Here is a 25,176-nt window from a genome sequence, read left to right as displayed (position 1 = left end):
GGGCATAGGGCCTCCAAATCCCTTCCAACCAGTGGTTCCCCGTCTTCTCCCTGCCCCGGGGAAGGCGTGTATCCTGAGAATCAGTCTGCCCTGTCTGGTTAGAGGGGTGGCTAGAGCACCCCTCAGCCTCCGTCCTGAGAGCTGGGCTCTGCCACTTGCTACCTGTGTGCCTTGGCCTTGATGCTTCACCTTTGCCACCTCCAGTGCCCTCCCCAACAGGTGGCGGCAGCAGTAGGTCATCCGGAAGCCTGAGACCACGCCCAGATACAGCGTGGGCTGGGGGAGGTGGAGGGAGCTGCCCTGCCTGTCCCTTGCACAGACCTTGCTTGGCCTGTTGTTTCTGCTTCTCCTCCTCCAGCGTCTTCACCTTGGCGTCGTACTCGTCGGCAAGTGCCTTCCACTCCTTACGGTTGTTGGTGATCCCGTCCAACATGGGGGTGATCTCCTCGTGGAAGCGGGAGAATTCCTGGAAGAGAGCGTCCGTGTATTTCTGGGTCCCGGCCCAAGGTGGGAGATGTAGCTGGGGAGGTCTGACCCCAGGAAGGCGCCGCCTCAGTGGGGTCACCACGACCCTGGGCTGCTCCCACAGGAAACCCTCCCTGCACTGCCGCCCTGCAGGTTGAAGGGCCCCTTTCATGGAGTTCAGACACCTCCATGCCCAGTGCCCTCCTGCCCTTCACTTTGAACCCTCCGGGCGCTCCACATCTCGGTTCTGCAGTGTGGATGCCCCTGAGCGGGCTTCACACAAGCTGGGCTCTGTGCTGGAAGCAGTCCCGTCTTTCCCCCTGACGCCTCCTGTTTGTCGCAGTCTTGGGGACTCCTGACCACACAGGTAAGTCAAGTCCCCTCTTGACGGCCCCCAGTGCCCTCTGCTACTACATTTTACCTTGTAATGACCTCCTCCACCCGTCTTCCCTGAAGAGGGCAAAGATCTCAGCTGCCTCACTGCCAGGGGTGGCCCTGGCCCGGCACAGGGTCCGGGGCACCAGGAGGCTTGGTGGATGTGTGCTGAGACGTTGGGATGACCCTCCTTAAGGGCTCCAGCTACTAAGAAGGATGCCCGTGAGCACAGCACATGGCAGTTCTGCAGCAGCTTCTGTCCCAGCCTACCTTGTAGACGAAGGTGCACACGAAGTCAATGAAGCCGACTTGAAGCTTCGGGAGCTCGTCCGCCTTGTTTCTGTCCATCATGGGCTGGCACACGGGAGAGAGTTAACTCCACGGGGCAGTAAGAAGGGCCCGCCCATTTTATGTTGCTCTCCAAACCCACCTCTACCTCTTAGCTCCACCTCCAGGGCCTTTGGGGATACCCTCTAGTGGTGCCCCAGCACCAGTGGGAAGCCAGCTCACTGTCCCAGCTGAATCTACTTGGTGCAGGTCCTCTTGCCTGATTGGTGCTGTCAAAACGGGTGAGGAAGGGGACCCTAGAATGTTGGCATTCTGGGGGCTGTCCAAGCATGGGTGTCCACTTCTCCAGCTCTGCGTAGCTGAGCTCAGGACACAGACATGAGAGCAGGGCCCTCCAGCTTTCCGGGCTGCTTGTGGCTGGGCCCCACCCCTAGAACTTCCATTTGGGTGAGTCTCAGGTGGGGCCCGTGCATTGGCATCTCTAACATGTTCTTAAGGAATGGGGTTGATGGAACCCCTGCACTGGGAAAAGGTCATCCCTGCAGCCAGGCCTCACATCTGTATGCGAGGGGCAGCACGTCTATTAGTCAGGAAGAGATCACACACACCCAGCATCAGGCTGACGCCGTCCTGCACACATACACATGCTCCCTCACACACTCACAATGGGATTCTGTTGCAGCACCGTGCGCTCCAGGTCACCTTGTTCCCAGAATTCAGCAGCAACCAGCAGAGCTACCTATAAGAGAGAGATCCCCCCCACCCCCATCCCAGTACACACTGGGTCAGAGTCCCAGCCCTGCTCCCTCCTGGCCTGCATCTCCAACTTAGCAAAGAGCAGAAACCCAGCCCTACCCTGCCTCCCCCACTTTGTAAGTGTCTCTGCAGAGGAGGAAGGAGCAAAGGGGGGCAGGATCTGGGAATGGGCCAAGAGCATCCCCCCGCCCCGATGACCACAGTTGGCAGTAGCAGGACTCCCACCTATCAGGGCAGGAGGAGTGCCTACCTTGCTCTGCACCTCCCAAGGCTTGGTGATGGCTGAGAGATCACAGGCGGTCATCATCATGGCCCTGGGCACACAGAACAACCCCATCAGTCCAAGGCCACTGAAGACTGCTCATACTGGTTAACGCCATCCCTCTCCCCCACTGCTTTGCACCTGCTATGGAAAGGGCTCACTGCCTCACTGCATCTGAGGATCGGGCTTTGAAATCAGGCAGGAGTTTGAATCCTGTCTGTGCCAGTTACTGGAGGTTTGACATTGGAAAACCAAGCCAACCTCCCAAGCCTCCTGTTGCCTGTCTATATGGATAACAGTACTTTCCTTGCGGGGGGGGTGGGTGGTGGGGTGGGGGTGGTGGGGAGCAATTAAAGTGACATGTTGTATGTAAACTCAGCACAGTGCCTCGGATGTGCATCGTGAACACAGATTGGGTTTTTTATTATGTGTCAGGCATTGCATAGACATCAACTTTATTTAGCTGCCATCCTCAAGTACTTGAGTCCCTACCACCATGTGGGAGACCCAGATTGGATTCAAGATCCCTGATTTCAGCTTGGCCCAACCCTAGCTGGTGTGGGCATTTGGGAGATGCATGAGGGGATGAAAGATCTCTGCCTCGCTGCCTTTTAAATAAAATGAAAATGAATTTAAAAATTGAAAATAAATCCCATCACATCTTCAGAGTCCTTTCTCCCTTGGCCAGTGTGCAGCAAGGTTTCTCAAACTTGTTCTCATTATCACCCACCACCCCGACTGCCAAAGGGCCTTTCTGATACTTGTTCAGGAAGTGCCAGCACTGCGGGTTTTCAGCGCCACAGAGATCCCCAGTCTCTGACTAGGGAGCCACAGGCCATTGTAACAGCCAAGACTTTTGGTCCCTGTCCCTCAACAACCACTCTTTGCTCCCTTGGAGATAACAGCCCCCTACTGGAAGTGCATGCTGTGGGTACTGTGACCACTGCTAAGAACGGGGCAAGCCTTGCATTATCAATTAGCAGAAAGGGCTGGCGTCATGGCGCAGCAGATGAAGCCACAGCCTGTGATGCAGGGAGCCCATGTAAGCACCGGTTCCAGTTCCAGCTGCTCCACTTCTGATGCAGCTCCCTGGTAATGTGCCTGGGAAAAACAGAAGATGGCTCAAGTGCTTGGGCCCCTACACCCATGTGGGAAACCTGGAAGAAGCTCCTGGGAAGACCTCTCTCTCTCTCTCTCTCTCTCTCTCTCTCTCTCTGCCTTTCAAATAAATAAATAAATCTGAAAAAAAAAAAAAAAAAAGTAAATGCAACCTGGGACAGACAAGACATGCACACTGAGAAAGAAGGTGTCAGGCCAGAAGTGATTAAGGGCCACACGGCTACCCTGCAGAAATGAGCAGGAGTTGGCCAGGGAGCTCTTTGAAACCCAGCCCCCTGATCGGCCACAGTGGTCAGGAGGAGGGGCTGGAGTCTGAGCTGGATTAGACCGTCCGTCTTCTGACTGGCCGTGTCCCGCACGAGCAGCTGCAGGTCTTCTGGCCTCAGTCTGGGCATTTGAAAACCATGATCATCGTGTTAGAACTCAGCAGTTTCATAGGGTTTGATGAGCTGATCCCTGCTGAGGGCTATTCGGGTGATCACACAGGAAGAGTTTTGGGATGCACCTGTTGCTCATCATCACCTTCCTTCCATTAACCAGTCGGGAGCCCACAGGTGTCGGAGCTGAGCTGGCAGTGCCGCTCCGAGGCACCATTCTTCCTGCCTCAGCTGGGCAGCGCGGTGCCTCCTGCTCCTCCCGGGCGCTGGCTCACCTTCCTCTGATGCAGCCCTCGCAGGGCCCACGCCAAACTCCCCTGCCTGGAGGCTGTGGTCGGGGCCTCCGCCGGAGAAGGCCCTAGAGGAGCCGGAGGGAGCACTGGGCGTGCAAGAGAGCGCTGGAGTGACCTGGGCACCCGTCCTGAAGCTCCCCAGGTAATTCACTTTGTCTCTCTGGGCCTGACTTTATAAAACGCGAGACCAGGAGGTGGCAAATGTTCTCTGTAAAGGGCAGGTAGGAAGCGTTTGGGTTTCACAGACCACACGGTCCCTCCTGGGCCTGCTCAGCTCAGGGATGAAGCAAAGCAGGGTTGACTTCCCCATTCAGCAGAGCATGGGAGATCCACGGACATATTTTAGTTTCTTTCAAAACCAGAACAAAAATAATACAATAATAAGGAATATATAATAATGATTCAGCCTCAGTTGTACTTGTCTTTATATGCACAGCCATCCAATATAATTTTTGCATATTTATTTTTAATGGAGGTAGGAATCACGAAGACAAAAATGTGTAGGGCCCACAAAAGTCAGAATGCAGCCCTGAGCAAAAGAAAAGATTTTTTTTGCAGACACTGAAATTTCAATTTCTTATCATTTTCCTTGGTCATAAAATATTTTGATCTTTCTTTTTTTTGCCAACCTGTTAAAAATGTAAGAGCCCGTCTTGGCGCACGAGCCCTGCGGGGCAGGCAGCACCTGTGGACCGACTCGGTGTGTTCAGAGTTGCAAGAGCAAAATCTGGAGTTGGGGCAGGGGTGTTGAATGAGGAGTGGGATGTCGCACCCTTGCTCTAGAGTTCCTGTGACATCTTGGCTATGCAGGAGTCAGAGCAAAAGCCAGCAGGCTCAGGCCATGTCAGGGGTTTGTGTGTGGTCCTTGGACCCCAGGACGCTCAGACGCCAGCTCGCCAAGAGACCCAAACACACCAAGAGGCGGGGGCTGTTGCTGCTGCTGCTGTTTTCTCTCCTAACAGCCAATTCTGACGGCAGCTGGGTATCTCGCAGTTCATTTAAATCCCAGCACAGCTGCCCAGGGTTAGCATCAGACTCCACAGCTCCAGGGTGCAGACGGTGGCACTGCAGAGGCCACCTTGCAGGTGTTGTGTCCCAGGTTCCTGGCACTTCTGTCTGGCTTGGCTACAAAGTGGAGCTCCCCCACCCCACTTCAGGCTTAACAGTTTGCTGGATCGGCTCACACAACTCAGGGAGAAGCTTCCTTTGCATTTACCAGGTTCTTGTGAAGGACACGAGTCAGGTAGAGCCAAACAGGCAGAGAAGAAGGGCCTGGGGCAGGGGTGCGGGCAGAACTCCCTGGCTCTCCTGGGACACGCCAGCCTCCCAGCAGCTCCCTGAACCCCGAGTGGGGAGGTTTTGGTGGAGGCTTCAGGGTGTAAGCGCGGTTGATTAAGTCATTAGCCGTCAGTGATGAGCTCGGTCTCCAGTCCCTGTCTGCTCCCTGGAGGTTGGCGGGAGGCTGGATGTGGGTGCAGGCACCCATCAAGGCTCGCTCTATCTGGTGGCAAGCTCTCACCCTGAGCCACCTCCTCAGAACTAGTGACACTTGGGGACTTCCACGGGTATTAGGAGCTCTGTGTGAGATGCTAGATCAACTCCACATAGAAAGATCTCGGACAACAGGAAGTGCCCAACACCAGCAGTCACCCCAGCTCAGCCTCCACCATCATGCAGAAAGCAGCCACGACCGCTGTCCTCCCTGAGCAGAGAAGTGAAGGAACCTTCTCGAAGTCACGCCGCCCCCCACAGTGAGAGCTAGCACGTGGACTCCGCCTGTTTGGTGCCCAGGCCACATGTGTATGACAGCGCCACTCTGGCCAGGCGAGAAGCAGGTCTAGTTACATAACTGAAGGACAGCCCCGAGATGTTTCTCGGCCCCAGCTGCTGTCTGACAGTGTCGGAAGGCATATTTGATGGTCACACATGGGGGTGAGGGGCTGCTGTAGTGGACAGAGACCAGAGATGCTGACACACAGCACACAGCACAGCCGACCACAGGGAGTTACCTGCCTCAGGCGCCAGCAGTGCGGAGGTGGAGAAACCTGCTCTGTGGGTCTCCTAACTTTTTAACTGAGTGCCTACCGGAAGAATTTTGAAAAAGGCTCCCATTCTTGTGCACTTTTAAGTGAAAGGCTAAAAGTATTTCATCAGAGACCTAAATACTGGCAAAAGCATCTTATTTAGAGCACATTATAAATACTGACCATCTAAAAAGTTGTCATATCACCCTGTAACTGCAAAGGAAGTCGTAGCGTAGCAACCTGACACCAACCATCAACCAAAATGAAAACACACAGGTTTTCTGAAGGCTTATACCCTTCCTTCCCTCCATAAACTCGCATTGGCCTTAGCCTTCCCTCACAGTATGCCATCCTGATCTGTGAGCGTGTGCTATGGAAGGCATACGAAAGTTCTCCAGGTCAAATTGGAGTTGCTTAAGTCAACTCTAGCCAAAGATAAATAAAGCCGGAAGGTTATGAAGGAAGAGTTCTTAGCCACAGCTCACCAGGACTCTGCCAGAACCACAAGCTTGTACAAATAGTGGCTCTGCAAGGACATCTGTCCACTCAGCCTCCGGCGAACATCACCCTGGGTACTCATCGCCGTGGCCAGAGATTACTGTTTGAAAATATCTGATGCAATCCTCCTCATTTTTGCCATTAAAAAGCTCTTCTTGCCTCAACCTCTCAGCACACACCCCTGGCTCAGTGGAGCACACCCATTCCCACCGCAACCCTCTAATTCCTGTTGAACATTCTTTTTTTTAATTAAAAAAAAATTTTTTTTTAATTTTTGACAGGCAAAGTGGACAGTGAGAGAGAGAGAGAGAAAGGTCTTCCTTTGCTGTTGGTTCACCCTCCAATGGCCGCCGCAGCCAGCACGCTGCGGCCAGCGCACAGCGCTGATCCGAAGCCAGGAGCCAGGTGCTTCTCCTGGTCTCCCATGCGGGTGCAGGGCCCAAGCACTTGGGCCATCCTCCACTGCACTCCCGGGCCACAGCAGAGTGCTGGCCTGGAAGAGGGGCAACCGGGACAGAATCTGGTGCCCCGACTGGGACTAGAACCCGGTGTGCCGGCGCCGCAGGCGAAGGATTAGCCTATTGAGCATTCTTTAGAGGATCTTGCTCTGACTTGTTTCCGATTGCCAGTGCATGTGTGTCTGTACCTGTGTATACATTTGAGGGTGAATATGTGTTTCATAGTCTTTCGTCTGTCACCTTTTCGTACTTTGCTGTCACAAACAGGTCCATTACTTGAAGTTCATTAACACTATTTTTCATCCATCAGCATCAATGTGCTGAAAATTCTCTCTACGTTTAAGTTATTACACAATTAACCAAAATAACAAAATATTAGTTACTTGTATAAATAATTATTAGACACTCAAACTTGGTTTTGGAAATTCTCTTAGTCATCTAGGATAGTTATTTTTCAAAGTCAGTTCATGGAAGGATATTTCTTATTGCTAGACTGAGGTAAAATCAGCGTGTATTTTATGCCTATTTTTTGTTTTTATAAGGGCAAGTTCTTAAAAACCCTGGAAAAGGAAGTAGTTTTGTTACAACGTTGTCACTCAATTCTTCAATTTCTTCCAAGTTAACTGTTAAAAACCGTACTGTGATCATTACTCTGAGTGATCCGGTAGCTAACGCTTCTGTTAGATTCCCCTTCAATTTTGTTGAAAGCAAACATTGCAATCATTCACTTCCTCCGTTTCTGGGAAGGGAGCCGTGAAGATTTAACCAAGAATTCTCCTGTGAGTATTAATCACACCACTGACACATTCTCAGCAGCACTTAGATTAACCCAATATACTCAGAGTGGGTTAAGTGAATTAAAACAGTATTAATATTAGTGTGTCATCTCAGTGTTTTTTCAATAAAATATTTCTATTTTACGATAAGTCTCAATTTTGTTTGCATCAAAAATTTGAAGCTGCGGGTTTAACTCACTTGATTTATGGAAATGTTTGCCATATGACGTCACTAGAAATGCCAGTCTCACTGTCAGCTAAAGGAGCCAATTCAGGCTCCTTGCTGACACAAAGATAGGACTGTATTTTTCAATTCAAATAAGCATATTAGCATGCATCCCAGGATACCCCCTTTATTCTTTTTTCCCCCAAAGGTTTATTTGTTTATCTGAGAGATAGAGACAGACACAGAGGTCTTCCATTCACTGGTTCACTCCCCAGATGGCTGCAGAGGCTGGAGCTGGGCTAATCCAGAGCCAGGAGATTGATCTGGGTCTCCCATGTGGGGTGCAGGAGCCCAAGGAAGTGGGCCATCTTCCACCACTTTCTCAGGCCATCAGTAGGGAGCTGGATCAGAAGTGGAGCAGCCAGGACTCGAACCTCAGGCAACCTACTACTATGCCACAGCACTGGCCCTGTGTTCCCTTTTTTAAAAGAATTACTGGGGCTGGCACTTGCAGTGCCAGCATTCCATATGGGTGCCAGTTCCAAGTTCTGGCTGCTCCACTTCTGATCCAGCTCCCTGCTATGGCCTGGGAAAGCAGCAGAAGATGGCCCAAGTCCTTGGGCCCCTGCACCCACGTGGGAGACCCAGAGGAAGCTCCTGGCTCCTGGCTTCAGATCAGCCCAGTCTGGCCATTGTGGTCACTTGGGGAGTAAACCAGCAGATGGAAAACACCCCCTAACTCCCTACCACTTCTGCCTTTCTATAACTGTGCTTTTCAAATAAATAATAAATCTTTAAAAAAATAAATGAAAGAATTATTTATTTGAGGGGGCCGGCATTGTGGCATAGCAGGCAAAGCTGGTACCTACAACACTAGCATCCCATATGGGTGCTGGTTCATGTCTCTGTTGCTCCATGTCTGATCCAGCACCCTGGTAATGCACCTGGGAAAGCAATGGAAGATGGCCCAAGTGTTTGGGTCTTCGCCACCCAAGTGGGAGATCCCAGATTAAGATCCTGGCTCCTGGCTCCAGTGTGGCCCAGCTTTGGATGTTGCAGCCATTTGGGGAGTGAACCAGTGGATTTAAGACCCACCCCCCAACCCTGTAATTCTGCCTTCAAATAAATAAAATAAATCTTTGAAACAAACACATACATGGATGCGTGATGTGATAATAATGATGTCTGGGCTTTGTCCCAGTTCCTCGCACAGAGCTCCTAACATCCTTGTAATTTTCTGAATTATTCATAATGAGCTTAGATCCAGACCTCAGTTCATACTAATGCCATAACTTCAGGTGGGGTCCCTAACATACTGTCAGGTTGGGGGCTGGTTATCAGAAAGACCAAGTAATGGTAGGGTTGGACCTCTGGCGAGCCCTGTGAAAACTTCAGCAATGAGACAAGATAAGCGCCAGGGCTGGAGACCACATCCACGTGCCCCAGCTCCACAGTGATGGGTGCTCCTGGCTTGTGGCCTTTCGAGACCTCACCCTGTGTACCTGTTCACCTGATTCGTTGTCTGTGTTCTTCACAATTAACTGGTGAATGTAAATGCAGTGTTTACTTGAGTTCTGTGTGCCATTTTACCAAATTATCCGACCTCAGGAGGGGGTTGTGCAAGCCTCCAGGTCACAACTGGTAGAGTACATGAGGTCCTGAATTCTGATTGGCATCAGAGGTGGGACCAACCTTGTGGGACTGAGCTTGGCTTGTGAGATTTGACCCTGACTGCTGGTAGACAGCATTGGAATTGTGCCAAAACACCAAGCTGGTAGCCATAGACAGAAAACCATGGGAAAGAAAGTCCCATCCATCTGGCGTCAGAGTGTTCTGTTTGAGAGTGTAGAGAGCGGTGCGTATTTTCATCAGAACATTTAAGGCAGGATGGCCTACAGCACTTCCTTGGGCTTATAATGCCTTGACTAAAAGAGCTTTTGAAGATGCCAGCATTTCAAAAATTCCTCTGTTGGATGGCCCACTAGTTTTTGCTGTGACAATGCACTATAGGCAGGTTCAAGAAAGGGTGACGTTTGCTGTGTTTTGTAAAGTGGGAGGAGAGTGCTGGGCAGCTTTGCCTACTGTGCTTCTGCTTTATCAGGAAGACTGACATTGAGAAAGAAAACACGAGTTCCCTTAAGGCTATGCATGCTCAGTGCATTTGAAAAGCTTCGGATGTGCAGGGATGTGTGTGTGTGTTTGTGTATGTGTGTGTGTGCGCTAAAGTCTGAAGACAAGAAAGCTTAAGGCTACCTTAGCTTTGACAGTGATTGAAGTCCTGCCCCTGACTTTTTCATTTTAATTAAATATTACACATTTTACATCATTTCTTTGTAAAGTCCATGACATCTCACTGTATGCAAGTGCTATAACTTATTTGACCTAGTCCCCTGTTGATGACTACTGGAGTCGTTTTCCATCTTTGTTATGAATTCAAACAATGGGTCAACGACCTTTGTGTATGCTCTTTGGTGCACCTGTGGGAGATTATGTGGAGGGGAGGGCCTAGATGTGAGACTGCTGAGTCAGAGTGTATGGGCATTTAAGACTTTCCATGGGCATTGCCAAATTGCCCTCCATAAAGACTAGCTCTTGACACTCCTTCCCTGGGGAATAACAGCATGTTTCCTGTCCAACACAGTGTGTTATCAGACACTTCATCTTTGCCATTAGGAGGGCTGAAAACTATAGTTTTAATCTGTATTTATCTGGATGTGAGTGAGTCATCATTTTTCTGTTGGTTTATATCCTACTGTAATTGCTTTTCTGGGAAATGTCTGTTCATGCCTTTTGCCCATTTTTTTTTATTGTGTTAATCTTTTCCTTGAATTGTACTACACTTTAGTTACTAAGGAAATTAGCTCTTTGTCAGAAGTATCACAAATATTCTCTCCCAGCTTATCTTGCATTTTGCCTTTGGCTATGTACTTGTGTGGGGATTGTGCCAAAATCCTTAATTTTTATGTAGCCAAATGTATCCATCTGTTTTTTTTTTTTAACTTGTGAATTCAATGTCACACTTAGAAAAGTTCACTCTGAGATTATTTTTAATTCTCCCATGCTTTCCCCTTGCCCACTTTTCTCTCCCCCACCTCATCCTTTAAACATTCTTGATTCATGTGGAATTTATTTTTGTGTACAGAGTGAAGTAGGACTCCACCTTTGTGGCCACTCCACTGTCCCAACACCATTTATGAAAGTGGTGTAAAAGTCACTTTTAGCACACATGTAGCCCTCTGAGACTGTCCACTGACCTGACCACATGTTTATGCCCATCACTGAGCTACTTTTAGTTCCGCTGGTGCCCATTATTACTCTTCTGTTTCAGAATTCATGGGGTATTCTTGCATTCTTAGTTCTCATAAGGATTTTAAAATCAGTCTCCTAACTGCCCAAAGATAAAATAGGTATTTTTAAAATCACTTTAAATGAATAACTAAGTATGCAGAATAGAAAGCTTTTTTAAAAAAAGATGTATTTATTTATTTGAAAATTAGAGTTATAGAAAGGGAGAGACAGAGAAAGAGAGAGATCTTCCATCTGTTAGTTCATTCCCCAGATGGCCATAATGGCCAGGGGTGGGCCAGCCTGAAGCCAGGAGCTTCTTCTGGGTCTCCCACGTGGATGGTAGAGGCCTAAACACTTGGGCCATACTCCACTGCCTTCCCAGGTCATTAGCAGGGAGCTGGATCAGAAGTGGATCGAACCGGCACCCATATGGGATGCTGGCATCACAGGCGGTGGCTTAACCCACTGTGCTACAATACCAGCCCCCAACGACTATCTAATAATGAGTCCTCATATTTCAGAACAGGCTGTTCCTCCCAGCTATTCAGTTCTCCTGGTGTACCGTTTGAAATGACTGGTGTGCAACTCCCGGTCTGCCTGGGGCAGCTGTGGCTGAGTGTGCACCCCTGTTCAGTGGGAACAGGTCACACTGCTCCCAGGGACCCATAGGCCTTTCTAGAGGCCTGGCTAGACAAGTGCAGGGCGGAGCGGGGACCCACTTGCCTGCTGCTCCCAACCGTTGCCTGTCCCAGTGCTGCTGCTTCTCTGTGGCAGGCACTTATAACACCTGACTTAAATATACCACGATTCTATTAAGCCACTGGGAATAAACAAACTACCCAAGGCTTCCTTAGGAACTGGGCCAGGTCTTATCTCAAGACCCTTCGTCACCTTTACCATCAACACCCAGGACCCATCACAGAGAGGCCAGGCCTCTGGGTGTGGGCCACACTTGTATTCACAAAAGCACTGAGATTTCTCTTTCTCAGCCCATTGTCAATTGCGGTGGAGAATGGAAGGAAAGAACTTACCAGGCAGCTTGCAGAGTCTCACTGTCGGTTGTGCACACACATTAAATTTCACATAAATCATAGGATGACCTTGTGAATGGCATGACAATATTGCAGGATATTGTCACATATACAGGAATGCTTAGAAAATGAAGTCCATCTGGGGCTGGCGTTGTGGCATGGCGGGAAAAGCCACTGCTCACATCATCAGTATCCCATATGGGCACTGGTTGGTGTCCTGGCTGCTCTGTTTCCAATCCAGCTCCCTGCTAATGGCCTGGGCAAAGCAGTGGATGATGGCCCAAGTGTTTGGGCCCCTGCCACCCACATGGGAGATCCAGAAATAGGTCCTGGCTCCTGGCTTCAACCTGGATCAGCCCTGGCCATTGTAACCATCTGGGGAAAGAACCAGTAGATGGAAGATTCTCTCTTTCTCTCTCTCTCTCTCTCTCTCTCTCTGACTTTTATAAACACACAAACAAATCTTTTTAAAAATAAAGCTCATTTATGTTGATAACCTATAAAGCTATCACTCAAACCATAATTATTAAATATTTTTTGTTTTTTCAAAAACATGGAAGTTACATCCCTTTGCCACTCAACTCCTAGAATATATGTTAAATCTTTTGAATATGTTTTGCGTATAGAGAAATAAAACACCAATATATTGTCTTGCAGTTTTAGTGCTAAGGTAAAGGTTAAGCATACTCATTTGTTGTAACCCTTGCAATTCAACTTTGGTATGGCTTCATTTTTTTCAGAGGCGAGAGACCTCCCAAATGGCAAGTGTGTCAAGGCTGTGTTGAGAGTGGCCAGGGCTGTCAGTGCCGTCCCTCGGCCCACAGCCCTGAGCTGAGTGGCAGAGGGTCAGAGCTCACCCCCAGTCTCAACTCACATCACGATTTCCTTCCGCGTCTGCTCCAGCATCATGTACTGTGTCCACTCCTGCGCGCTCTCGTACGTCTTAGACTGATCCACGATCTTTTGGAACATCGTCCTCTTCCTACAAAACACACGAGTGTGTTAAATGGTGCCATTCTCAGACAACAGCAGGCTTCTCCCATTGGCTGTTCCAGACAGGGGCTTACTAAATCCATATCATGAACCAAGGCTTGGGAGTAACTGAGGGTCTAACCCAGGCTCTGCCCCTGGTGTGTGGTCTGATCTCAGCAGGTCTCTTGCCTCAGTGTCCCTGTTTGTGGACGAGAGGTAGAGTATCTAACCCCCAGGGTCGTTGGGTTGGGCCTGGCACCTAATACAGGGTAGATCGAGTGGAACTGTGGGGTGTGTGTTGTTACTAGGAGTAGTAAGAGGAGAAGAGACCCAACTTGAAATAGAGGGCGAGGTCCGTGGCAATGATGGCGATGTCCATCATGTGGATGGCGTGCTCATGCTGCCGGCGGTTGAGGTTTTGGAAGATATTCAGGCTCTGGAGAGAACGTCCGAGGTGAGATGTGAGGCGTGACGCTGGCAGCAGAGCAGCCTGCCCACCAGTGGCCACCCACCTCGGGACAGCCATGGGACAGCCCAGGCCAGTGGGGAGAAGGCTGCCCGGGCACACTCGGGCTTCTTATGGCCCAGGGCCTCCAGGCCAGGCCGAGGCCAGTGCAGAGGCCTCCCCCTACCTCATCTCTCAGCAGCGTTTTGCCAAACTCCAGGTGGTGTCTTTCCAAGATGGAGGACCCATGGAGCTTGGCCAGTGGGTTCTGGGATCTGGAGGAGAGGGACAGGAGGAAGAAGGAGGGGTAGAAAATGAATGTGCAATGGTCAAGATGCAGTTAAAGACACCAGCTATCCTGCCACGTGCTCATTCTTCAGGCAGAGACTGGAGACCCGGCCACCACGTCCCTAATCCTCCAAACTCAAGCCCAGGGGAAGCTGCTCAATTCCCATCAGCGATGTGTCTGTTCATTGCTTCATTTAACAGCTGGTGAACACTGTGTGTGCTGAGTGCTGTGCTCAGTAGCCAGACTGCCACACTCGCTGGCCTTGGAGCAGCCAGCAGTGTTGAGGGGACCAAGGAACATGATTTCCAGGGCTCCTTAATGACTGAGGGCTGTGGGCCCCGAGCAGAGCCTCAGAGTCCTCATCAGTGACGTGGAGCTAACTCTAGTGGGTGCTGCACCCAGTCTGGAGGATCCGATGAGAACACAGCTCAGGGACTGGGCATTGGGGCTGCCTGGGGTCCACACTCTTTGGGGACGGGGCTGTGTCTGGTGTGCTCCCCTGGTACCTCCTTGGCCCAGCACAGAGCCTTATCGATAGAAGGCAAATGAATGGGCCAGTGTGGGCTGCAGGTGGGACCGGCAGGGAGGAGGGGGAGGAGCTGAATGTGCTAATTTCCTGTTGCTACCATTGACAAACTGGCATCAACTGAAGGGTTTAAAATATAAAAATGTATTGTCTGCAAACCAGGAGCTGGGATATCTAACACGGGGCCACAGGGCTGCTTTCCTCCCAGAGGCTCTCGGGGATACTCTGGCCTCTCTCTCTGAGCTGCCAGAGGCCCCCGCAGCCCTGGCTTGCAGCCCCTTCCTCCAGCTTCAAAGCCAGCAGGGGGCCTCTTTGCTCTGACTCCCTGCTCTGCCCACAGGGGCCCACTGCAGGATCCCTGCACCTCGGGCTCCTTCACTCAGAGTCCCTTTTGAAATCTGAGCCACCTATTCCCAGGGGTACAGGGTGTGGGCCGTGGACCTCTTTGGGAGATCATTCTTCGTCTCCTACAGGGATGGCCCCAGGTCTCCAGGGCAGTGAGTCTGTCTGTGAGTCCTGGGAGCAGGGAGGGGCTGCTCAGGGCTGACTCACTTCATCTGGTAGAGGTTGTTGGTGCCTCTGTGGTCGATGTCATGGCAGAAAGCAGCAGTCACCATGGCCAGGGCCTCCAGGTCCGTGAAGTATCGCTTCAGCTTCCCTGTCTGGGAGGCCAATCAGAGGTGCCAGTCACTCCTTTTGAGTGGGCCTGGGAGTATGACTGAGAAAACAGGTGTTGGAGGAGGGGCTGGAGCTTGGAGACACGGGTCTGGCCTGGGCTCCATCCCCAACTCCATGGGGTGGCCAGAGATTTTCCTGGAGCCGAATTTTCCAGGATGTGGAACTTTTATTTTTTAGGGTTTTTATTTATTTATTTATTTGAAAGGCAGAATTACAAAGAGAGAGATCTTCCATCCACTGGTTCACTCCCCAAATGGCTGCAACAGCTAGGGCTGGGCCAGGCCAAATCCAGGAGCTAGGAACTCTGGGTCTCCCATGTGGGTGGCAGAGGCCCAAGTACTCGAGCCATTCTCTGCTGCTTTCCCAGGGGCATTAGGGAGCTGGATGGGAAGTGGAGCAGTGGGATTTGAACCAGCACTCTCAGGGGATGCTGGCATCACAGGTGGTATCTTAACCTGCTGTACCACAACGCCAGCCTTCAGGACGTGCAACTTTCCGTGCTAGAACTGGGACAGGTGCAGGTGCATGGGGACAGCTAGTCACTTTTTCCTGAGCAACGTAGCTGGTCTCACACCCACTGGACCTCAGCATCCTGGACCTCAGCATGCTGGAATTAAGGGTGTGGATGTGGTGATCGCTGAGCCCTCAGGTTCTGGAAAGTGGAGAGTTTTTGAACATGGCCACATTCGTAGCCCAGAACTTCCAAACCCAGTATGCCGGTTTACACACAATCCCCAGGAGTCTTAACCTGGATGCCCTCAAACCCTAGGTTGTGCTGAAGTAAAAGGGGAGGAAGAGCTCTGGAGAGCTGATGCAGACTCAGTGAGCTGAAGAACACATCAGGTCTAGGTGATGTACTTGGCCAGAATCCCTGGCTCTGCACCTGCTCTGGTCTGAGCATTGCCGCTGTGAAAGGTAGGGACAGAGGACCAGGAGCCTGGACAAGGGTAGAGATGTGTGCGCCATCACCTGGAGAAGCACTTTCTAATGAAAGATAGAGGGCTCCAAACTCTCCGAGCCCAACATCCCGACACAAGCACACAAAGCTGTGTCTGTCCAAGGATACTACAGCCCTGCTTGCAACAGTGAAAGGCTGGAAACAGCTTCGACCTCCAACAACAGGGCCTGGGTGAAGAAATTATGGTGTCTTTAAACAACAGAACACGGTGGCTCTGCACATCCACGGGTCCTGCAGCTGTAGATCCAATCCATCGAGGATCCAAAGTCTGACAATTAAAATTGTGTCTGCACAGACGGTGGGCATGTCCAGACTTTGTCCCTAAGCAATACAGTCCAACAACTGTTCACATGGCCTTTGCATCCTGCAGGGGCTGTAGTAATCTGGGGGTGAGTTAAAGTTACAGGAAGATGTGTGTGGAGTATGTGCCAATACTACACCTCTATATTTAAGGAAATTGGGCATGAAAGAATTTGGGGGCATCCCAGACCCAGTTCCCTGTGGATGCCTTGGGGGAGATTGTACCATGAAGCCATAACATTGTACTATGGAGGAACCTTGAGAACATTATGCTAAGCAAAGTAAGCCAGAAACTAAAGGATGGATACTACATGATGCCACTCATTCGAGGTACTGAGAACAGTCAAATGGATTTAGGCAGGGGATGGCACCGCGGTTACCAGGGGCTGGGGAATGAGAGGCGTTGGTGTTTCATGGGCAGAGCGTTTCTGCTGGGGATGTTGAAAAAGCTCTGGAGATGGACTCTGGTGACAGTTGCACATTGTTGTGCATCTGAAAATAGTTACATGGCAAAGTGTCTATATAATGGGAAAATGCTGGTATATACACACACTCGTACATAAAATGGAAGACTGTGTTGAGGTATGTGTATAGTTTCCAAAAACACACAGAGTAATACCATCGCCCTGGTTAAAAAGGAAGCAAGCAGTGTACATTTTCTGCACACGTGTGTGTACCCAAGCGTGTTCCTAGGCTTCAAAAAGAACATCTAGAAGGAGTCACACCACGGTTACCTCCAAATAGCCAGACCGCAGCTTCCTTTTACATGTTATTTGATGAAGCCCTTTGTTCTTGCAATTCTGTTATGCTAAGCATGGACCGCTTTGGCCGTACTTTCAAGCCCAAAAGCAGAGGAAGGATGGCAGTGCTGTGGCTGCCATGGGGGGGGGGGGGTCTGCGTGAGGCCGTCCAGCATGGTGCCCGCACACCCCCGAGCCCGGCCCCCGTACCACCAGCAAGGAGAACATGGTCTGGCCCACGTTGAAGCCGTGCCGCCAGTTGTGGTAGGTGATCCTGCGGTAGCCCTTGCTCAGCGAGTACATGAAGCGCACCAGGGCCTGCAAACAGAAGCACACAGGTGAGGCCGCGCGCACCTGGCCAGGACCCCTGGACCCTCCCTCCCGAGGCCCAAGGGCCTCCGACACCATCATTGGATCAGAAGGTGGGAAGTAGCCACGGTGAGCGCACTTTGCAAACCCCTCACTACTGTGGAAATGGGTGGTGCTGGGAAGCTAGGCAAGCGTGAGGCTTTGCGTTCATCCCGCTGCTCATCTCGGCCGTGATTCCCAAACTGTACTCTGGGGCTTGTGCAACCTGAGTTTCTCATTCATCCAAGCTGGGAGTGCGTGAGACAGAGGATTTGCAATTCTGCTAAGTGTTGCTGACCAGGTGGTCTGGACAACACTTTGAGAAGCAAAGTACACCGTACACCCCCTCCTGCGCCTGTGTCCCTTCCCCTTGGATTCCCAGGGCCCCTTAGGCCTTCCTGGCAGGGAAAGAGCTCTATTGAAATGGATTTCACCCCCACGGCCCCCACCCTGTTTGACCAGAGGGCCCTTTTGTGCAAAGTATGGATTCATTGACAGCCTTCAGAATTCAGTGCCTTCGAACCCACAATGGCCCATGCAGGGCTCACAGGAGCTGCGCCTCTTCCCCGAGCTGAGCCCCGTCTGCCCAGCAAACAGGGCTTTGTACCCTTGGCGCCAAAGGCAGAGGCTTTGGGAGGTGGTGCACAGACTGGGGGTTTACAGAGAGGAAACAGAAAAAGGGAACCGGACACGTCTGCGTCGGCCTCACCTCCTGCGGAATGTGAAATTTTTCCACCACTTTGAGCTCGTAGTACATCTGTATCCCACATTTGACCAGCTCCAGTTCCGTTAGGGGCAAGTCGCTGAAGTGGAATTTATTAATTTCAAATTTCTCTGTGTCTGGAAGTTCTCCTTGCTGGGTGAAGAAGGAAGTCAAGAGATTAGGGGGCAGGAACTGCTCGTGTACCCCCAGCCCCCATCCTCCATCCCCGTCCCCCTCCAGGGTGTGGGAGAGGATCGGGGCAGGGGGCACCCTGCACACTCAGGGCACCCCACCGGGGAGGCACCGGGGCCAGGGCTGCCGACTCAGCTCACCAGGATCTCCGCCAGCTCCTCTTCCTCACACTCCCATGGCTCCTTCCCATAAACCTCTCTGGTTTTCTGCCAGGGCCCAGAAAGAGCGGAGAAAACACAATAGGTTATACACTGGAAGGTTTTACTGTTCCTAAGCTTTGCCATTTCCTGTTTTCTCCTTCCTCCGAAGTCTTGGCAGCAGAACCACCCACTCAGACAGGCTGTGTGCATGGATGAGCAAGTGCAGAGCCATGGGCTTGGCAGCCGTGGAGGGCCGCATCCAGATTTAAGGTCTGCCACCTGCTGGCAGGGTTGTTCAATGCCGCTCATCTTCAATGTCCTCGTCTGAAAAATGGGGACTTAAGATTTGATTGTACAAAGTCCTATTAAAACAGTATAGGCGTAGGTGCAAGGCACGGAAAGCACTGAGCATAGCACTTGGTGCACAGTAAGCACTAAAATAAAATAATGTTGTCATTAGTGTTACTGACTGGGAGTAAAGCAGCCTTGGCCGTTGTCCTGGTTCTACTCATTTTCTGTGTGACTTGAGCCAAGTTCCTTCCCTCTCTGGGCCTGCGTCTTTGTATGCCCGAGGAAGGGAGGACCTGGCCCCAGTTGCTTGTTCTGATTTCTCGGCTCAGAAAACTCTGTCCACCTGTTCATCACGGGGCTGAAACGAACCAAGTACAGCAAACGGAGAGGGCTAGTGCTTGTGCGCACCAGCAAAGATCCTCCGCACCGCAAAGGGGTGAAACTCGGGAGGGCTCCCTGCTCGCTCTGCACGCCTTCTTTGCTCACCACACTGTGATGCGCTTGCATCTTCTGCGTGAGCTGACCGCAGAGGAGGGAGCCTCTCAGAGCCTGACCATTGTCCATTGTCTGCTACCCAGAGCTTCCTCTTGGAGGGGGGGCTGTGCCTGGTCGGCCCTGTCTCCATCCCAAGTCAGTCCTGAGCTTAGTGGAGATGGAGTTTCTAGAACTGTCAAGTCAGGGGCAGGGCAGGCCGACCACAAGGGGGCCTACCAGGGGTTGCTGTCTCTAAGGCATACAGAGCGAGTCCCAGTGCCTGGCGTCCGTCCATCCACTCATATGTTCATGAACTCAAGGTTGAGGGCCACGGCCTGCCTGTGGCTGAGGAAGTCCCCAGGCAGGCTGTGCCCTCCTGGGCTCTAAGCCTCGCCCGAGTCAGCAGAAGGAAGTAGAGAACGTTACACACCAGGATTTTCTGAATTTCTTCGTTGTCACACTTCACGTGGTATTTTACAATATCCTGGAAAATATCTTTCCTATTTTCAAGCTTGTTCATGGACTCATAGGTGTCAGGATTTAAGACAGACCAGCCCAGGAACTGAGTCAAAGACTGAAAAGAAAGAAGAGGAGAATCAGAGACGAGACACTCAGGGTTAACTCTCACTGTTAACTGAGGGCAGGATCCTCCAGGCCTCTAGCTTCTGAGCTGTGAAATGGGTTTGATGAGCTGCGTGCTGCTTGTCTCGCAGAATCATTGTGAGGGCAAGGAAAGATAGTGAGGGTGAACACACTTTACGTACCGCACGGACACAGGTAAAGTGTCATGCTTTTGAGGAGTAGCTTCACGAAATTGTGTGTTGCTCTGTGGAGACAGGTGTATGGGGGAGGGGGGCTTTTGGTACTTTCTGGCCAAGTTTGCTGTGAACCTAAAACTGCCCTCCCACGTCAGGCTTGTCGATTGACGCAGGAAGGGAGTGTGGATTTCTCTGACAGAATGTAGCAGTCAGAGCAGAAGCCGAGAGAGGGGTTGTTGACGTTGCATTGGAACTGGGCCAACACGGAGCACTCCCCACCCCTCTATGGCACACCTGGCCCCACCAAGCAGCTCTGGAGGCCACGCATGTACAGATGCCCATGGCCCAAGGCCTCCTGGCACACATACCTCCATGAGGGTCTCATCCATTTCATCAAAGGGCTTCCCATCTTTACGGTTGTAAAATGTGGCCACCCCAACAATCTCCTCCTTCTTGTTGACAATCGGCATAGAGAGGACGTTTTTAATCGTCCATCCAGACTCATCCAGGGGCTCTTTCTGCAAGAGAAGAACCAGGTTAGAGTCCCCAGGGCTGCAGCCTGCAGAGACGGGGCGCCGGCTTTCCCACCTTGGTACAACCCAGGTTTGCTGAGATGGGGTGAGAGAGGAGGGAGCTGGTTGGGTTTTGCATGGGTTTAGTCACCCACAAATGCCACAAGCCAATAGCGCATCTGGATGAAGTTGCCCAGGCCAGCTAGCCGTGTCTTGCTTCGCTGCCAGGCAGTGTGCTTTGTGCTGGGCAGAGGCAGCCCGCGGAGTAGCGTTTGCCTCTCCCGTCCAGGAGGTGGCTGCAGGGCAGTGCTGGTGTCTCCTGTAACCTTGCATTCATCGACCAGGTACGACCTGCGCTTCTACCTCTTGGCTTGGACGTCTGTGTCACTTTCGGTATGTCCTTTGCTCTCCTTGGGCCTAAATATCCTCATCAAACGAGGTTTTGGTCAACTACAAGATGCCTTGTTGAGTCACGTCGCAACAGTCTGAGCCTCACTTTCATCACTTAGAAAACGTTGATAACTGGACTAATATAACTCTAGACTTGTTTTCCATTGGTTCATCAAACGTTCAGCCAACATTCACTATCTACTAGAAGCCGAGCTAGGAGTTGGGAAAACCCAAAGCAAAGGCAACAGAGATCTCATCCTCAGATTGCTTATAATCTGTGAGGTAACCAGCAGTGACACTACTGCGTGGGAAGTTCTCCAAGAGCCTTACCTTTGTAGGACTGTGGGAGATGGTGAAGAGAAGGAAGTCAAGGAAGACTTCCTGGAGTAGGTGAGCCTTCCAGTTCTAAAGTTCTAACATTGAGATGATAATTTTTGCTTAAATAACATTAGGAAGCAAGGTGACTGTGCTCCAGCACCGGCGGGGACAGTGTCCCTGAGGATCCAGAATGTAGCCCAAAGAGCCGTGGCCTTTCCTGAGCTTAACACCCCCTTCCCACAACTCTCTTCCCGGCTTCTGGGGAATCCTTTCCTTCTGGAGTCTGATAGAGAGACTTGGTTGAAAGTGAAATGAGACACCTTTCAAGACTGTTAAGCAAGGAAATGACTTGGTACAGTCCATACTTTAAAAAATCACTCAAGTATTTCGTGGGGAATGAGTTGGAGGGGGAAAACTAGAACCGGAAAACAAGACCATGTTTGCTTTACCACACGGTGAAACTGTAGTCAGTTGGATGACTTTGTTTAAAACCAGGCTTAGTTGTGGTGAGCAGCTTAAATTTGGCCCAAAGGTGTCTCCGTACACCTTAGGGTTGACTTAAAAGTCTCTCCATACATAGTGAACTTGACTTCATGTACAAGCAAACCGCAGCCCACTCTTGTGACCAGAAGCTGCCTTTTGGCTAATCACAAGTGACCAGTTGTTCAAAAACCGTATTCAAATAAGACAGACGTGAGCTGTAACCCGTCGGGCTGTCTCTGTGCCTCACCCCTGGCCCTGGCTGTCAACATGACCAGCCCCTGTGGTGCGGCGGGGCGTTCCCACCACCTCTGGTCAAGGCTGCTGTCCGGCTCTGTAATTACAGATAGGTCAATGAGCAGCCCCCAAAGCAGGTTTCTTACCGTTTTGTCTTTTAGCAGTGTGGGGTTAGAAACCCTGAGAGACTCTTCTTTTTAAATGAACATGTTTGTTTATTTAAAGGGCAGAGAGCTCCTCCATCCACTGGTTCACTTACCAAATAGCCACAACAGCCTGGGGTGGGCCAGGCCGAAGCCAGGAGCCAGGAACTCCATCTGGATCTCCCATATGAGTGGCAGGGACCCAAGCACTCAGGTCATCTTCTGCCTTTCCAGGCACATTAGCAGGGAGCTGGATTGAAAGTGGAGCAGCCGGGGCTCAAACTGGCACTCTAACATGGGATGCTGGCATTGTACGTGCTGGCTTACCCTGCGGCACCACGATGCCGGCCCCCTCAGGAACTCAGGCTTTGTTACGTTGGTTTGGTCAAAATCGCAACTCAGGGACTAGCGCTGTGACACAGAGGGTTAAGCTGCCGCCTGCCAGCATCCCGTGTGGGCGCCAGTTGGAGTCTTAGCTGCTCCACTTTGATTCAGCTCCCTGCTAAAGCTCCTGGGAAAGCAGCAGAAGATGACCAGAGTGCTTGGGCCCCTGCTCCCAAGTGGGAGACCCGGAAGAAGCTCCTGGCTCCTGGCTTCTGCCTGACCCAGCCCTGGCATTTGCAGCCTCTGTCAGTCTGACTGTCTCTTTCTCTCTAACTTTGCTTTTCAAAATAATAAAATAAATCTTTAAAAAATTGCAGCATATAAAGTACAGCTTAATTTTGGAAGTAGATGCTCCCTAAGCTCTTTGCTAATATGCTTTGAGGAGAGAAAAATAATTCTCTGAATTTCCTAAGAGCCATTTGTCTTTCCCTAGTCACTCCCCAGTTGCTAATGACCTGCTTTTCTCACCGCCGGCTAGCTAAATCCAGCAATAGGGCAGCTAGACCTAAGGATGTCAAGAAAGGTTGAGACCCAGGGGAGCCGGCAGGTCTGGAAAGCAATTAGCCCAAACCAGCAGTGAGGAGGATGGAAGAAGGGAAATGCGGGCAGAGGCACGCTCCTCAGCGGGCCCACCGCGATCTGCGATCTGCGCCATGGCCATCTCCCTCTCCGCAGTCGTCCTCGCCCCGCCCACTCAGCCTCTCGCCCCTACGTGGCCGCCTGCTCCGTTCCTTTTAAGGAACCATCTCTTCCTGCAGGCTTCTCGCCCCTCCCACTGCCAAACTTAATTTCCTAAGGGAGCGCGTTCCCTGATCCCCCTGGGTTAATTCAGCCCCCATCTCCCGCCCTCTCCCTACCGCCACCTCTCTGTGTCTGTCTCTCTACATATGATCCATGATCTTGAGCCCCATGGAGACAAAGACCACGCCCATCTGGTCCACTCTTGTAGCCAGAGTAGCCCTGTGCCAAGGCCTGGCATGGAGGATGTCCTCCATAAACGTTTGTTAAAAGAAAAAAAAAAATTAAATGGAATACACAACAATATTGAAATCCTAAACAAAAGTCCTTGAAAATCCTAGGGAAGGAGACTCAGCCATGGGATCAGAATTAAATTCAGAGTAGTGTTAGCATTTGAAGGTTGATTGAAGGGCAGATGTAATCAGGAATGGCCTCAGAGGGGACAGAATAAGCAAAGGTCCTGGGGCCGGAAAGCAAAGCAAACGGAATGGGATCTTGGAAATCACCCGTTGGCTCCTCCCCGCTTCCATTGGAATGTGGGCTCTTTTCCACTCAGTTTTCTACAGAGCTGATACTAGTCCCCAGCAGAGTAGGTGGAGACTAACATATTCTAATGATCTTTTTGGAGACAAAAAGAATCTTAGGACCATGACAGTAAATAAAACACGGCTCACCTGAAATGCAAAGAAGTCCTCCGCGGGCGCGTTCATGATGTTACAAATCTGAAAGCCGAGAAGGGGAACAGTGGAGCCGTGGTTAGAGCTGACGGATGGACACCCAGGGGGGCGCCGCGCCCAGTGTCTAGAAGCACCATGTCCTCGCCTGGGGCATGCACATTCTTTTCATGGGGTGGACACAGCGGAGATGGCAGATGGCGTTGAATTACTAACTGACAGTACTGGAGAGGAAAGGCACCTATACTCAGAAGCATTGCTTCCCACTGTTTGCTCCATGCCTGGATTAATCCCCGCCCTGAAAATGTCACAGTGAATGGCTGTTACGGTTTCCCGTTTTGTTGTTCCCCTGCGTGGACGGTTTGGGCTATGTCCCTGTTTTTAAGATTCATATAAATGATGCTACTCTCAACACGGTTGACTCAATGACACTTGGGTTCTGGTTTGTTTTAGCTGCAAGGAGTTTTTCCAGGGCTGTAAACCCCAGTGTAGAGTAAGAAATGGAAAGTGTCATAGGTCTGGTTCCATACTGCTAGGTTCTTCTGGAAACAGGGCCAGTTTTCCCCTAGCATGCTGGGGATCACGTAGCACTGCTGTGATGCCCCTGAGGCCAGCCACTGGGACCACTGCACACCACAGCGCAGGGTGTGCGCTGCAAGAGGCCTCTGGCCGAGGGGCCGCTGGTGCTGCCGTCCACTGCGTGCTCCTCCTTCAGAGCCATGCCCTGCCGAATCTCCCCAGTTGTCACCATGCTTGAGTCTCTCCAATTCTTGAAAATGAAATCCTCCCTCCACTAAACTCCCCGAAATAACCATCCGGACAGGCATCCCCCACTTTGTTTCTCTCACGTTCTCTGCCTTGTCATTTGCTGTTCACCCCGCCGTGGTCCACATGCCAGCTTCAGCCTCCACCTTGACACCGAATGTGTCATCAGGGCCACCGCTGTGATCTGGATACGAGTGTGGGCGTCCCCAGAGGCCCAGGTGTTAAAGGTTACCTCTCCAGGGTGAGGCTGTTGGAAGGCGGTGGAACCCTCGGGAGCTCAGGCCTAGTAGGCGGTCCTTGGAGGGTGGTTCTCACAAGAGGGTCGCTTGTCAAAGCTGAGCGAGGCCTAGTCTGTCTGTCTGTCTGCTTCCTGACTCTCCAAAGGAGCCTTCCTTTGCCAAGCCCCACCCTCGCCATCGGCCACTAGGGCCAACCAATCTTGGACTTGAATCTCCGAAACCGTCAGCTAAATAAAGCTGCTTCTTGCTGTAGAACCAGTTTCCTCGGGTGTTTTGTAGGAGTGACAGCCAGCAGAGCCACTGATG

At 51.2% G+C, this 25,176-nt stretch overlaps 1 protein-coding gene across 2 annotated transcripts in view; it reads right to left on the bottom strand.

The window, feature by feature from the left end:
* PDE6A (phosphodiesterase 6A) overlaps positions 1-25,176 on the bottom strand; it is a 65,343-nt gene that overhangs the window by 3,475 nt on the left and 36,692 nt on the right. For both annotated transcript variants that reach the window (XM_062189716.1, XM_062189717.1), the window contains 14 exons: positions 23,867-23,914; positions 20,359-20,508; positions 19,663-19,806; positions 18,468-18,533; positions 18,142-18,288; positions 17,295-17,402; positions 14,961-15,070; positions 13,781-13,868; positions 13,484-13,584; positions 13,051-13,158; positions 2,135-2,198; positions 1,793-1,867; positions 1,111-1,194; positions 322-466 (listed from right to left, as the gene is read on the bottom strand). In XM_062189716.1, the coding sequence (XP_062045700.1) occupies positions 322-466; positions 1,111-1,194; positions 1,793-1,867; positions 2,135-2,198; positions 13,051-13,158; positions 13,484-13,584; positions 13,781-13,868; positions 14,961-15,070; positions 17,295-17,402; positions 18,142-18,288; positions 18,468-18,533; positions 19,663-19,806; positions 20,359-20,508; positions 23,867-23,914 (1,438 nt within the window). The remainder of the gene's footprint in view (positions 1-321; positions 467-1,110; positions 1,195-1,792; positions 1,868-2,134; positions 2,199-13,050; positions 13,159-13,483; positions 13,585-13,780; positions 13,869-14,960; positions 15,071-17,294; positions 17,403-18,141; positions 18,289-18,467; positions 18,534-19,662; positions 19,807-20,358; positions 20,509-23,866; positions 23,915-25,176) is intronic.

Source organism: Lepus europaeus, chromosome 4 (genome assembly GCF_033115175.1).
Source record: "Lepus europaeus isolate LE1 chromosome 4, mLepTim1.pri, whole genome shotgun sequence".
Taxonomy (NCBI): domain Eukaryota; kingdom Metazoa; phylum Chordata; class Mammalia; order Lagomorpha; family Leporidae; genus Lepus; species Lepus europaeus.
Note: the sequence above shows the minus strand (reverse complement) of the source record. Positions and strands in the feature narration are given on the sequence as shown.